The 13983-nt window shown below is 36.6% G+C and overlaps 2 protein-coding genes across 2 annotated transcripts in view; one reads left to right on the top strand and one right to left on the bottom strand.

Moving 5' to 3' along the window:
* Window positions 1-13983, bottom strand: part of LOC140171636 (uncharacterized) — a 43729-nt gene that overhangs the window by 18546 nt on the left and 11200 nt on the right. The window contains exons 9-11 of the mRNA XM_072194924.1: window positions 13667-13828; window positions 2304-2383; window positions 863-1036 (exon numbers count right to left, since the gene is read on the bottom strand). Of these exons, the coding sequence (XP_072051025.1) occupies window positions 863-1036; window positions 2304-2383; window positions 13667-13828 (416 nt within the window). The remainder of the gene's footprint in view (window positions 1-862; window positions 1037-2303; window positions 2384-13666; window positions 13829-13983) is intronic.
* On the top strand, window positions 2844-5642 carry LOC140172217 (E3 ubiquitin-protein ligase TRIM45-like). The gene is made up of 2 exons (XM_072195528.1): window positions 2844-3379; window positions 3972-5642. The coding sequence occupies exons 1-2, from the start codon at window positions 3368-3370 to the stop codon at window positions 5571-5573; spliced, it is 1614 nt and encodes a 537-aa protein (XP_072051629.1). The 5' UTR covers window positions 2844-3367; the 3' UTR covers window positions 5574-5642.

Raw genomic sequence — 13983 nt, forward strand, 5'->3', positions numbered from 1 at the left:
ATACATGGTAGGCCCTATATGTCTCTGCAATTTTTTTGTCAACTGTGCCCCCGAAATTTTATTTTGCCCCCCCAGTTCCAGTAAAACCAGAACAAAATATACTCGTCCCCTGCCTGACCCCCTAAATTACAATGCTTCCATCGCCACTGATTCCAATCATAAATGGATGTTTTTTTAATACTGGATTGCATTTAAATATACTATTGAGCTACTTTACAAAATGATAAAACAATTCTACAATTTGCACATTGCGCATCAATACAAATTTTAGTATCATTAATAATTATGTTTCCTCTGTCCTTTGATGTAGAATGGTAGGCTACATTAAAATGAGGGGGGGGGTCAAAATATTTTTGAACCTAATATGAGGGGGGGTCAAAAAGTTTTAGGTCCATTAAGAGGGGGGGGGGGTCAAAAAAGTTTTGGGTTCACGAAGAGGGGGGTTACAAAAATTTTCGACATGAAAAAATATATTTTCCAGCCCCCCCACCAAAGTATTTATGAACACTCCCTAATAGGCTGACTATTACGATGTTTGATGGGATATAGGGGGTTCTTGCCTTGGTAATATACCTTTATTTCGGTATTATTGATCAGTATTTTTATCATAAAAAGATTGTTTTTAGCATTTTTTTTCTCTTATATTTTAACAATTTTTGTCACATCATACAAAATGTCATTTTCCATGTTGTACCTACGATTCCGCGATTTTCTTCCGTTTTCCGTAAAACAGAAAACTTCAGACTCTAATCTACACCCCCTGTGTGGCAGATCGAGATCATGTCTTCCATAAGTGTATGGATTTCAACCAGAATAGTCCACCCATGTGTCCCCAGTTAAAATCTCCTCATTTATCACTGACCTCTGTCCAGCAACTGACGGCATCACCATAGACCCATAAGAAGAGGGTGCCTCCACTGATTGTTGTTTCTTTAGTGACTTAGGCTTTCTGGTAGGTGACATCAACTCCTCTGGCTTAGCTAGCATCAGGTCATTGTATACCACTTTCAAAATTGGACCCAAGATTTTGTGATAGCTGGCAAAATGTAAAACATATTTCAATAGAGGGTTATATTCTAGGAAATAATATAAGGTGTCTCAATAACAGTAACCCCAAAACACGTTTTCTTCAAAGTTTTGTCAAGCAAATATCTTATACAATGTTATGTTGGCTATTTTACTGGAAATAGTTTAAGTATGAATGAGGCTATGATTAGGACAGGGATTGAGTTTTAAGGTGTGCAAGTGCGACCATCATCGTACACCTTAAATCGTCTGTCCGAATGTGATTTATAGCACACTTCAATTCCTAAACTTCTTACCGAGTGCAATTTAATAGCACACCTGACAACCCACCTAAACATTTCCAGAAGTGCGTTTTGTAGCAAGCTGTTATTTTCAAAACTCAATCCCGGTTAGGTGATTTTGATGTTGAGTTGTAGCATTAAGGTTAGTTTTAGGAATGGTATTCTTTATTCTCAAGCTATTCTATCTTGAGAATCTGATCGAACACTTCAAATCTTCTTCTAACAACAACTTCAGCTGTTAAGTGGCTTTATAATAGTAAAAGTGTGCATCTTCAATTTACATCACTAGCAATATACTTTCTTTTGCCATGATTGAGGTTAGCTTTTCTATTTGACTCATATGGGATAAGGTTGTAACATACAGAGACATTAAGACAATATTACTCTCTTTTGCCACACGTTGGCTAACTATATCATACATTATTTATTGCAAAACAAATTATCTTCCTATTGTTTTTACAAGTTACATCCTTTTACCATGTGAAACTCATTGAAAACAAGTTGAACAAAGTTATGGCAAAATGAATCATAGTTTGTTTAGCTTATAACTGGTGAAAATGATTTGTTTTTTGTTACTGCGCAAAATCAATAATGTCCCAGCTTATGCTTGCATGAAGTCCCGCAAATGCTTGTGTAAATTCACATAAGCGCGTGCCGGTTCCTCATTTCACAACACATCGCCCAAATGTGTGCATGCCATTCTATATCAATACACAATGTTATGAGTCTATAAGCTGAGCAAACTGTAACATGTTATTATCTATTCCAGCTCCACTCACACCTCATTAATTTCCCTAGATTTTTGGATCCACTGAAATATGTATTAGCATTTTACCCTGAAAAATCAATATAACAGGGCTGCAGTGCTAGTTTTCATGCCCCTCCATTGAACGTTTGTCGTAATCCTACCCACAATTTTTTTTTTGTCATTGGAGTTGGAACAGATAATAGTGAAGTAAATATAAGACACACCCTCCTCCCATAAGCAATACTCACTTTGATACTACATCCTCCAAGAAGGTAGTAAGTCTGCTGTGATCAAGCCATATTGGTATACTCTGTAGCATGGTCACCATCTGGTAATGAGAGAAAAAAAAGTGGTTTTAATCATAGGCCAAGCATGTTTAACTTGTCACCTTTTTTTGTGTTGTGCTTGAGCTTATGTCTTTTCAAATATGCACCCGCCCCATACAAAGTGGTACATTTATTAATTGCACCTTTTGGGCTACCATTATATACAAGTTCTCAACCTCTCCGATAATGATCATTATAACATGAGGACATAAAAGGACATTAATTCACTTACTAAAACAATTTTTGCCCAAACTATTCCCACACAATTAAAAGTTAATCTCTGTGCTTGCACATTCCTTTTAAAAGGATTTTTGTCAGCAACATGCAACATTTTGACCTCAAAGTTTGATGAACTTGAATCAATCTAGGTACTTATTGCATGAACTGTGTAGGCGATGGGATTTTCCTGTATGTGCTGCCATGCCTGGTAGACTTTAGTAAAGTACACAGAGATAACGCTGCATTGGGCTATTCAATTTGAAATCCATACCCCCCTATGGTGGACATGAATCTCCCAAACATTGAGTGTAGATTTCAAATGGAGTAACCCTATTTGAAATTCACACTCCCTGTGTGGAAGATTAAGGTCATGTCATCCATAACGAGCGTATGGATTTCAACTGGAATAGCCCATTGCTGGACTCAAACTGATAAATTTGCTGTACTTTGGCTTCAATTGCTTCATCAGACGCGGTACATCACAGTATAAATTTCATATAAGGCAGGATATACGGCTAGCTCTTTAGCATAAAAAGACCAAAACTATTTTCACTGCAGCATCTGTCTTGAGCCTTTTAACTTTCCAAGAACCTGCGTAGAATTACCTGGTCTACAAGGGAGGAATGTTTGATGATATGGGCATAAAGACAAATAAGAAGGGTGATTCCAAAGTATTGACGCCATGACTTATCCAAACTGAAAGCAACTCAAATACCAGTAGAGGATTTCAGGCTCATTTCATTAACAGTCTAAAGGAAACACTCAATATGGAGGAGAAGGTAATAAATATGCTAAAACACATTATGTCATAGATTTGTAATTAAATGTGAGAATAAAAGATAGCAATTCTGTGCTTAGTATTTACTTATGACAACAAAAAGGGCTTACATTACATTTCTGATCACTGACCCAATATCCACCAATTAGATATACATGGTGCTCAACATTTATGTTTACATATAAAATATAGAAATATGGAGCTGTGGCCTTATTGCAACCTTTTAGTCAGTGATTTTTATTTAGATACTTTAAAATGTTTCAAATACTTTTACACCAGTGTTCGAAATATGCCTAAATAAGTTACAGGCCAGCCGGGCTTGACCTTAAAAAGTTACCGGCCAGCAACTAGATGCCAGTCAGAAAAGTTACCGGCCAGGCCAAAAAGTTACAGGCCAATGGCCGGCTAACCGGCCCTATTTCGAACGCTGTTTTACACCTTGAAATAATAAAGGAATAGGATATATACATTATGCATATACAGGGTGATCAAAACTACTTTTGGTACTTTTTTTGTAATTTTGTGTACACCTCTATGGACTTCCTGTATCAAATCACCTATCTTGAAGAAACTTTTCCTTTGTGTCTCCACAGGCTAAAACCGGGGCAACCCCTGATCTCTCAGTAAGGTCATGTGACCAATGCGAGGAACAAGACAAGACAGCCTCTGTGTATTGCCAGGACTGCAAGCATTACTTGTGTGAATCTTGCCTAACTATTCATGCAGCATGGAAAGGTATGAAGCACCATACAGTGTTAACAGTAGCAGACAAATTATCTGAAGAAGTCAGCCTCTCTCATGTTGAAGGACAGTATTGTAGTGAGCATGATAATAAAGAAAAGAAGTTCTATTGCAAAACGTGTGACAAGCCAGTCTGCAAAGACTGTATTGACTCAAAACAGTGCTGTCATGATCATGATACGGTTACTCTGCAACAAGCAGCTGATAACAAGTTGCAGGGATTGAAAGAGCAAATGAAGGAATGCAATAAGAAGAAAGACGAAATTCAAGATGCTATAGATAAGATAGAGAAGATCGAAGACGAGATTTCCTGCTCTGCAGATAAAATCAGATGTGAACTTAACTCAAAGAAAGCAACTTACATGAAAGTGGTAGAGAGTGTATTTGATACAGCTGTAGGCGATGTTGATAGGTTAAAGAAGGAGCATACTAAGAAGCTTACTGAAATAAAATACTGTTTGAAGGGGAAAATGACGGAAATCGATAGCATCAAAGAGCGAGGTGAACATTTGGTGGGGACAAGATCCAATTCTGAAATTGTATCAAACTGCACACCTGACCTGTCAAGTTCCTTTCAAAAGGTCAGTGACCTTGAGGTCAATGAGGTAGATGAAATCCTGCATCAATTCACACCCAATATTCCAATGCCAGTGTGTAAATATGTGGTTGGATATAAGAAAATAGGACAGATAACTTTATCCCAAAAAAATGTATCTCCAACTGGAATTGCAGTAACTTCAGATGAAAAGATCGTGGTATCTCAAGGCTACTATATGCAAGTAGGTGTTACAGTGTATACTATGTCTGGGGTCATACTACACAAGTTTAATGAGTTATTTCCTTCATGTGTAGCCATTACTCCTGACGATATTTATGTATTCCCTAGTGCCAATTATACAAGTTGTCAGCTTTACAGTAACAAGTACAAGTTGCTCAAGAAATTTGTATTCAATGAATCATGTACAGCAACAGCAGTCACTGTAGATAAAAATGGTAGCATTATATTAGGAATGGCTAAAAACATGAATATCGATAATCACACTATATCAATCCATTCTTCTGATGGCACCGTCCAAGCCTGCTTTGCACCATCCATTTCACCAAACAGTCTTGCTGTAACATCTAAAGAAGAGATTGTTATTGCAAATGGCCAGGACACACTTCAACTGTTGGACTACACCGGCAAATGCCTTCACACCACTGAACCCCCTTCTGAAGTCACTACATGGAAACCCACCCAAGTGTGCTGTAATACACAAGATTGTGTGTTTGTGGTGAATCAGGGTGATCCAAAAGCAATCTTTAGGTTTGCAGCAGGAAGAGTGTACATGGGATGTGTGACAACAGAGGTCAATGACCCTTGGGCTATTGCAATCTCTCATGATGATCAGAAACTTCTTGTTGGTGACAAGTCAGATGGGTCAAACTTGGTAAATATATTCCAAGCACCATAACTATTAAAACAGAACATTTCTAGAACTACAGTATGGTGGTTTTAATAACGCTCATTATAATATTTAAAATATTATACAAATATTGAATGTTTATAAATGAGTTCAATGGTAAGAATATTTTCATGAGGTGAAATATGGACTGTTCCATTCAACAAGTCTTTGCCGAGTTGAATGGAACAATTCAAATTTCACCAAATGGAAATGTTCTTTCCACTGAATGACTAAACACTTTCAATATTTATTTTATATAACTCGTATATAAGTTTCCTTTCTTCCACTTAATTTTGAAAACAAAATGAATATCTAAATGTATATTTATTTAGAAGCAACACCCACAGCTAGGAGTATAATTGGCGAGTCGAGGTAGAAACCTCACACTATACGCTCTCGCGTCTGTCAGCATTGCTACAGTAGCTCTGCATAATTTGTGCATTGGAAAAATGACTAGAAATAATCAATAGTAACTGGCCAATCAAATAACAAACTTTGTATGAGTTATATAATACTATTTATTTACTGAGAGAAAAGTGAATACAACTAGCCATATTGCATTGTTAGTGTACAATTAATCCAAGTTTGTAAGAATAAGATGGCATATGATTGATCATTTATTTATACAGACAGACTACTCTTTTTTGAAGTACAACAACATAGTGCTGCTACTACTACTCACCGTATATAAACAGTAAAATAGTGATGTAACAGTAAAAATTACTGATGAGTTGTCACTTTTCACTATTCAACTTTCACCCTACCACAAAAAATACCCTTAAACAAGAGCAGATTATACCAAAAAAATTTACCCCCAATAAGTTTTTAGCAAAATGTGCAACAATGTTTTGTGGGGCCTGAGAGCACATCAGACATATCGAATTGCCTTCTGAATACAGAAAATACAGAAAAGGCAAATTATTGAAAATTTATATTTTTGATATTTAACAGTCCTCAAAGTAAATTTTATAAATATAAGTATATGTAGCTGGGAGGAAAAGCCTACGATCATTTGAAATTTTTGACGTTTCGTATTAAAGATATACATTTTTTTGGGAAAAAATGTTTATCTTCAAATTAAAATTTGTATTATATCGTGAATTTAAAATAAACAAAATTACTTGACATCAGAAGGACATTCCTCATATTCAGTATGCAATTTGATATGTCTGATGCGCACTCATGTCCCACAAAAAATACTGTGCAACCGTTGCTATCTGATTCTTTAACATGACCGGGAGCTACTTTTAAATTGAAACCATCTCCTGGTAAAAAGTCTTCCCAAGTCTCTCATTTTTGCACGCAATGTAGCAATATGTTTCAAGGTTTTAACTCTTGGTTGGTCCAACTTTGCTATTTTTTCCTTGAAAGTACCAGCAGAAGAATGATTGCATGTAACAACTGTTGGGACTCCATTGTGTTGGATGTTTGAAAACGGTGTTTGTTTGAACTATGAACTTCAATGATGGATATTCAAAACTATTTATAATAATATGATGTGTACTTTATAAATTATGTCTCTTATCTTATCCAGATATTACAATTATGATATGTACTGTATATTTTTATACCCAGATATTGTGCAACCATTGTTAAATATATGTAATAAATGCACATTGTACCAGTTGTGTACTTTGTGGAAAGGAAAAAAACTGACCAGAGTAATATAAATAACAGGGCAGTAGCTCCGGAACCAGGCCCCCCAGCATTTTGGTGGCTATGGAAAAGTACCATTGCCTCCTCCCTCTCCGCCAATAATTTGAGCCAGGCACTATTGGGCCCCCAATATTTAACACTAACATTTTCAGGCGTTTTGGGAAAATGTTGACAACTTTAGGCAACTTCCCCTGTGACATGTGGCCTTAGATGGTCGTATCAGATGATGGTAGGGTCTTTAGGTGACAAATGCTCCCAGTCAGTATAGTTCTTCCCCTGAAGTACTTCCTTCTTTCATGAATTTCTTGGTGACAATTGACAAGCTCAACTGAAGTCTTCGTGTCCTTCCCCTACATTCTTATTAAGTTTCTCTCATTCTTTTTTTCTAGCTCCTCTCCAATATTAAATTATTTAGTGTGCCGAAATCTGAGGCTTTTTCTTCATTTTTTAAACTTAAAAATGTGAAAAAGTGCCGATATGCAATGTTTAAACATGTCCAAGCTTACATTGAGTCGGCCAAATTCATTATGTTTGTAAGATATTGGCTATTAAAACAGTAGTGTGTAGGGAAGGTGGGGCATAACGGACCCCGGGCAAAAGCGGACCCATGGGGAAAATAGGCCTTGGCAATACTGCCGTCTATGCAAATTATATTGAGGAACACAAGTATGGTCACGCAGATTTACAACAAAAATTTGATCTGAAACAATCTACTGACATCCGAGCAAGATCGAGTCAAAAATTACAACCTGTCTGACGTAAAGATATGTAGATGTTTAATGCGCTGAAATTTTACTTCATTAATATCGGATTCCCAAATAATTGTGTATATTGTAAACACTAAGGTACTAGCTTTGAGCTGTATGTACTGCATGGCCTATATGATACAATGTATTATGCATGCAACCTATTTCTAAAAAATCGGGTATGGGGCAAAACGGAACCCCTAGTGGGGGCATAACGGAACAGGGTTCCGCTTTTGCCCCGGGCGCTTTTGCCCACAGATGGGTTCCGCTTTTGCCCCAATTGGACATAATACGTCTTCACTCAAGAAAATTTAGGCGTTATCTAGGGGCCTACTCGAGCATGGTAAACACTTCGCTGAAACATAGGCATATTAAACTAGGCCTAGGCCTACAGATAGAATAAATGATTAAAAGTTAACTTACTCCAGAGAGATGGGTAGGCCTACTTAATATTTCTTTCTAATCAAATATTGGTCATACATATTATAGGCCTACTAGGTCTATAAGAAGTTAACCACTCACTCCACGAGATGGTAGGCCCACTTAATATTGTAACTGATAGGCCTACATATAACCCGGCCTACGGCCTACCAATGGAACTACTGATATAAGTTTACACACAGGGTGCCGTTTTGCCCCATAGGGGGGTTCCGTTTTGCCCCGATAGTGGGGCAAAACGGATTTATTTTTTGAAAATATTTCTTCATTTTTATAAAAATTGTAAGATTCAAGTTATATTGGTTAATGGTATATTAACGGTAAATACAAACTTCAACTGAACATATACTTTTTCCAGTCATATTACTTATGGTGACGCATAGAGCATCCTCGGTTAAGTGTTCCGTTATGCCCCACCTTCCCCTACTTTGGTAATTTTGGACACCATCTTGGATTGAAGTAACAAATCGAGGCGACACAAAAGCTTCTTTTGATTCTATTAACCCAAGTAACTTCAATGTAGTAGTTTTTTCTTGAGTTGGACTTGCCTATAAATTCTGTGCTATATGCATGATGCATGCAATGCGCCGGTGCTCCTTTGTTAAAAGGGAAATCCCTGATTGGAGATAGCATTTTCATTAATACAGCATAACATTACTTACATGATAACTTTAGAATGTATTTGATAATGACTATTACACCCGGAGGGTACCTTTACAGTTTATATACGTATAGGCCTAACATGCTTAAATAAGTGCACACACCCGTCTTCCAAATCTAGGTATATCAAACACCCAGATCTGGAAGTTATACGAAGTGGTCCTTTAATGTTACCAAAAATTATCTAAATTATTATGTAAGAATACATAAACATGATTGTTTCTGAAACATTACAAAATATACAAAATTATGTAATTAAAATAATAGCATTTCAATTAAAGATATATAATAAGATATTGTAGAGAGTTGTAACGCGCATATTATGAAGATGAATAATATCTGAGACTAATATTTATAACGCGCATATTATGAAAAACTCTTCTTTGTTTCTCCACAGGCAAAAACTGAAGCAAATCCTGATCTTTCAGCAAGGTCATGTGACCTATGCGAGGAACCAGACAAGACAGCTTCTGTGTATTGCCATGATTGTAAGAATTACTTGTGCGAAACTTGTCATGATGCCCACAAGATATGGAAAGTTATGAAGCACCATCGCATCACAGCAGTAGCAAACATATTATCTGGAGAAGTCAGCCTCTCTTGTGTTGAAGGACAGTACTGTAGTGAGCATGATAACAAAGAAAAGAAGTTCTATTGCAAAACGTGTGACAAGCCAGTCTGCAAAGACTGTATTGACTCAAAACAGTGCTGTCATGATCATGATACGGCTACCCTGCAACAAGCAGCTGATAACAAGTTGCAGGGATTGAAAGAGCAAATGAAGGAATGCAATAAGAAGAAAGACGAAATTCAAGATGCTATAGATAAGATTGAGAAGATCGAAGACGAGATTTCCAGCTCTGCAGATAAAATCAGACGAGAACTCAACTCAAAGAAAGCAACTTACATGAAAGTGTTAGATAGTGTATTTGATACAGCTGTAGGTGATGTTGATAGGTTAAAGAAAGAGCATACCAAGAAGCTTACTGAAATAAAATACTGTTTGAAGGGGAAAATGACGGAAATCGATAGCATCAAAGAGCGAGGTGAACATTTGGTGGGGACAAGATCCAATTCTGAAATTGTATCAAACTGCACACCTGACCTGTCAAGTTCCTTTCAAAAGGTCAATGACCTTGAGGTCAATGAGGTAGATGAAATCCTGCATCAATTCACACCCAATATTCCAATGCCAGTGTTTAAATGTGTGGTTGGATATAAGAAAATAGGACAGATAACTTTATCCCAAAAAAATGTATCTCCAACTGGAATTGCAGTAACTTCAGATGAAAAGATCGTGGTATCTCAAGGCTACTATATGCAAGTAGGTGTTACAGTGTATACTATGTCTGGGGTCATACTACACAAGTTTAATGAGTTATCTCCTTCATGTGTAGCCATTACTCCTGACGATATTTATGTATTCCCTAGTGCCAATTATACAAGTTGTCAGCTTTACAGTAACAAGTACAAGTTGCTCAAGAAATTTGTATTCAATGAATCATGTACAGCAACGGCAGTCACTGTAGATAAAAATGGTAGCATTATATTAGGAATGGCTAAAAACATGAATATCGATAATCACACTATATCAATCCATTCTTCTGATGGCACCGTCCAAGCCTGCTTTGCACCATCCATTTCACCAAACAGTCTTGCTGTAACATCTAAAGAAGAGATTGTTATTGCAAATGGCCAGGACACACTTCAACTGTTGGACTACACCGCAAATGCCTTCACACCACTGAACCCCTTCTGAAGTCACTACATGGAAACCCACCCAAGTGTGCTGTAATACACAAGATTATGTGTTTGTGGTGAATCAGGGTGATCCAAAAGCAATCTTTAGGTTTGCAGCAGGAAGAGTGTACATGGGATGTGTGACAACAGAGGTCAATGACCCAAGGGCTATTGCAATCTCTCATGATGATCAGAAACTTCTTGTTGGTGACAAGTCAGATGGGTCAAACTTGGTAAAGATATTCCAAGCACCATAACTATTAAAACAGAACATTTCTAGAACTACAGTATGGTGGTTTTAATAACGTTCATTATAATATTTAAAATATTATACAAATATTGAATGTTTATAAATGAGTTCAATGGTAAGAATATTTTCATGAGGTGAAATATGGACTGTTCCATTCAACAAGTCTTTGCCGAGTTGAATGGAACAATTCATATTTCACCAAATGGAAATGTTCTTTCCACTGAATGAATAAAAACTTTCAATATTTATTTTATATAACTCGTATATAAGTTTCCTTTCTTCCACTTAATTTTGAAAACAAAATGAATATCTAAATGTATATTTATTTAGAAGCAACACCCACAGCTACGAGTATAATTGGCGAGTCGAGGTAGAAACCTCACACTGTACGCTCTCGCGTCTGTCAGCATTGCTACAGTAGCTCCGCGTCAGTGCAATGGAAAAATGACTAGAAATAATCAATAGTAACTGGCCAATCAAATAGCAAGAAACTTTGTATGAGTTATATAATACTATTTATTTACAGAGAGAAAAGTTAATACAACTAGCCATATTTCATTGTTAGTGTACAATTAATCCAAGTTTGTAAGAATAAGATGGCATATGATTGATCATCTATTTATACTGACAGACTGCTCTTTTATGAAATACAACAACATAGTGCTGCTACTACTACTCACCGTATAATAAACAGTAAAATAGTGATGTAACAGTAAAAATTACTGATGAATTCTTACTTTTCACTATTCAACTTTCACCCTGTCACCACAAATACCCTTAAACAAGAGCAGATTATACCAAATTTTTTTACCCTGAAGTTTTTAGCAAAATGTGCACTTTGATTCAATTGGCAAACATATATGTGATCAGAAAAACTAGTCCTTTTCTGGAAATCGGGTTTTCTTTTTCATTTCGAAATCCACAGTAGGCTAAATATTAAGCAAAATCTGTGTTTTCAGAAACAGTTTTGAAATTGTTTAAGAACATACATAATCACTCATTTGAAATCCATATTATAGAATCAGTTGCAGCGCTAAGGAGAGGAGGTGAGGGAGGGGGGATTCCCCAGTCAAACTTCTTCCCACCACCAGTAAAACCCCAAAATTACAGCAAATTTGGGCAAAATTTGTTGATTTTGCCCCCCCACTACTGAAATACATTTTACTCCCCCAATGCCTCCCCAGAAAAAAAAATCCTTTTTATTAACAACACAAATATGTTCTGACTGAAATGATAGATACCTCTCTCAATTTGGGGCACTTAATTCAGCATTATGCAAAAACACAGTGTGTTCAACCTGCAAATCCATGTGGCAAGTTTTAATACTGGACACCACTGGTTAGTAATGATCTTTAAGGAGATACTTGCCAAATTATGATAGCTGATATTATGTGTACAATGATATGTGGTATTTGTGTTGGCAAATCTTCAAAATGCCAATCTCAAAAGAAAAATTGATTTGAACTGGTGTGGAATTGAACTCCATTGTCCTCCTCCCGATTGGCTGGCTCAACTTTTAATGTTTCCAGTTTTAAATCATCCATATAGGTATATATAGGTACCAATCATAACTTGTTTATTTGGATATAGATGTTGATTCCAATTTGTGGTGTTTTTTTCAGCATTCAGCATCTCTTTTGTGAATGTAGTATTACAACTCAAATTTTGAAATAATATTCAGTCACAAATTTGGTATATATTCATCTTAAAGGGGAATGGACAGATTTGTTCATATTGTGTTTTGTACCTCACATTGAGGCCTGTACCAAAATAATCTGATTCTCATGTTGATATTAGAAGTAAAACATGTTTTACAACAGCCCATAGAATGGTGGTATACCACAATTGGGATGAGGCTATTACCTTTTCATTCATATAAAATTCTACCAGGAGTTACCAAAACCTGACCAGAGTAATATACGTAACAGGAGTAATAGAACATGGTTGGTTATGTGGAACCTGAGTGCCGATAATAAGGTAGAAACGAATGTGCTGTAACAATAATTGAATGGGAACAATGGTAGGGCGGTTCTCGCACCATAATACTGGACCCTGGAGCTTGTACCATCTTTTGCGGTTTGTAAAAAAATGAGAAAAAAAACAAGGTTGCTTTTGAACCACATAAGTGTTGCCTGCTTTTGCAGTTATTCAACAAGTTGACCTCAAATGACTTTTGACCTCAATATGTGACCTTGAACTCCACTATTACCAAAAACTGTGAATTTAAGAACAAGTGGAGAAGTTCAAGATTTGCAAAGCGCAAAATATGACTTGCACAAAAATGACAACATTGACAGTATTAATTACCAACCTCATCAACCATCTCCTGAACATGATCTGGGAGGATAATTTCTTCCGACATGCTCTCATCAAGGACATTCTCTTACCTCATCAACCATCTCCTGAACATGATCTGGGAGGATAATTTCTTCCGACATGCTCTCATCAAGGACATTCTCTTACCTCATCAACCATATCCTGAACATGATCTGGGAGGATAATTTCTTCAGACATGCTCTCAAGGACATTCTCTTACCTCATCAACCATCTCCTGAACATGATCTGGGAGGATGATTTCTTCAGACATACTCTCATCAAGGACATTCTCTTACCTCATCAACCATCTCCTGAACATGATCTGGGAGGATAATTTCTTCCGACATACTCTCATCAAGGACATTTTCTTCACTTTCTTCATCTTCTTTGTTCTTGTCTTTCTCTGGCATCTCAATTACAGTTGGTAGGAGGGCTTCCATTTCTAGTCTCAGGAGAACCTGATGATGCAGAAGAAATTAAAACATGACATATATGTTCAAATTATAAACATACCATTTTTCACCCTGATGTGGCAATGATGTCAATGTGCATTTCATTGGGCGTTCGTTCAAAGGGCTGGTGTACACAAGCATGAGCTTAAGGGTTGTGTTTA

The sequence above is a fragment of the Amphiura filiformis genome, chromosome 15 (genome assembly GCF_039555335.1).
Source record: "Amphiura filiformis chromosome 15, Afil_fr2py, whole genome shotgun sequence".
Classification (NCBI taxonomy): Eukaryota; Metazoa; Echinodermata; class Ophiuroidea; order Amphilepidida; family Amphiuridae; genus Amphiura; species Amphiura filiformis.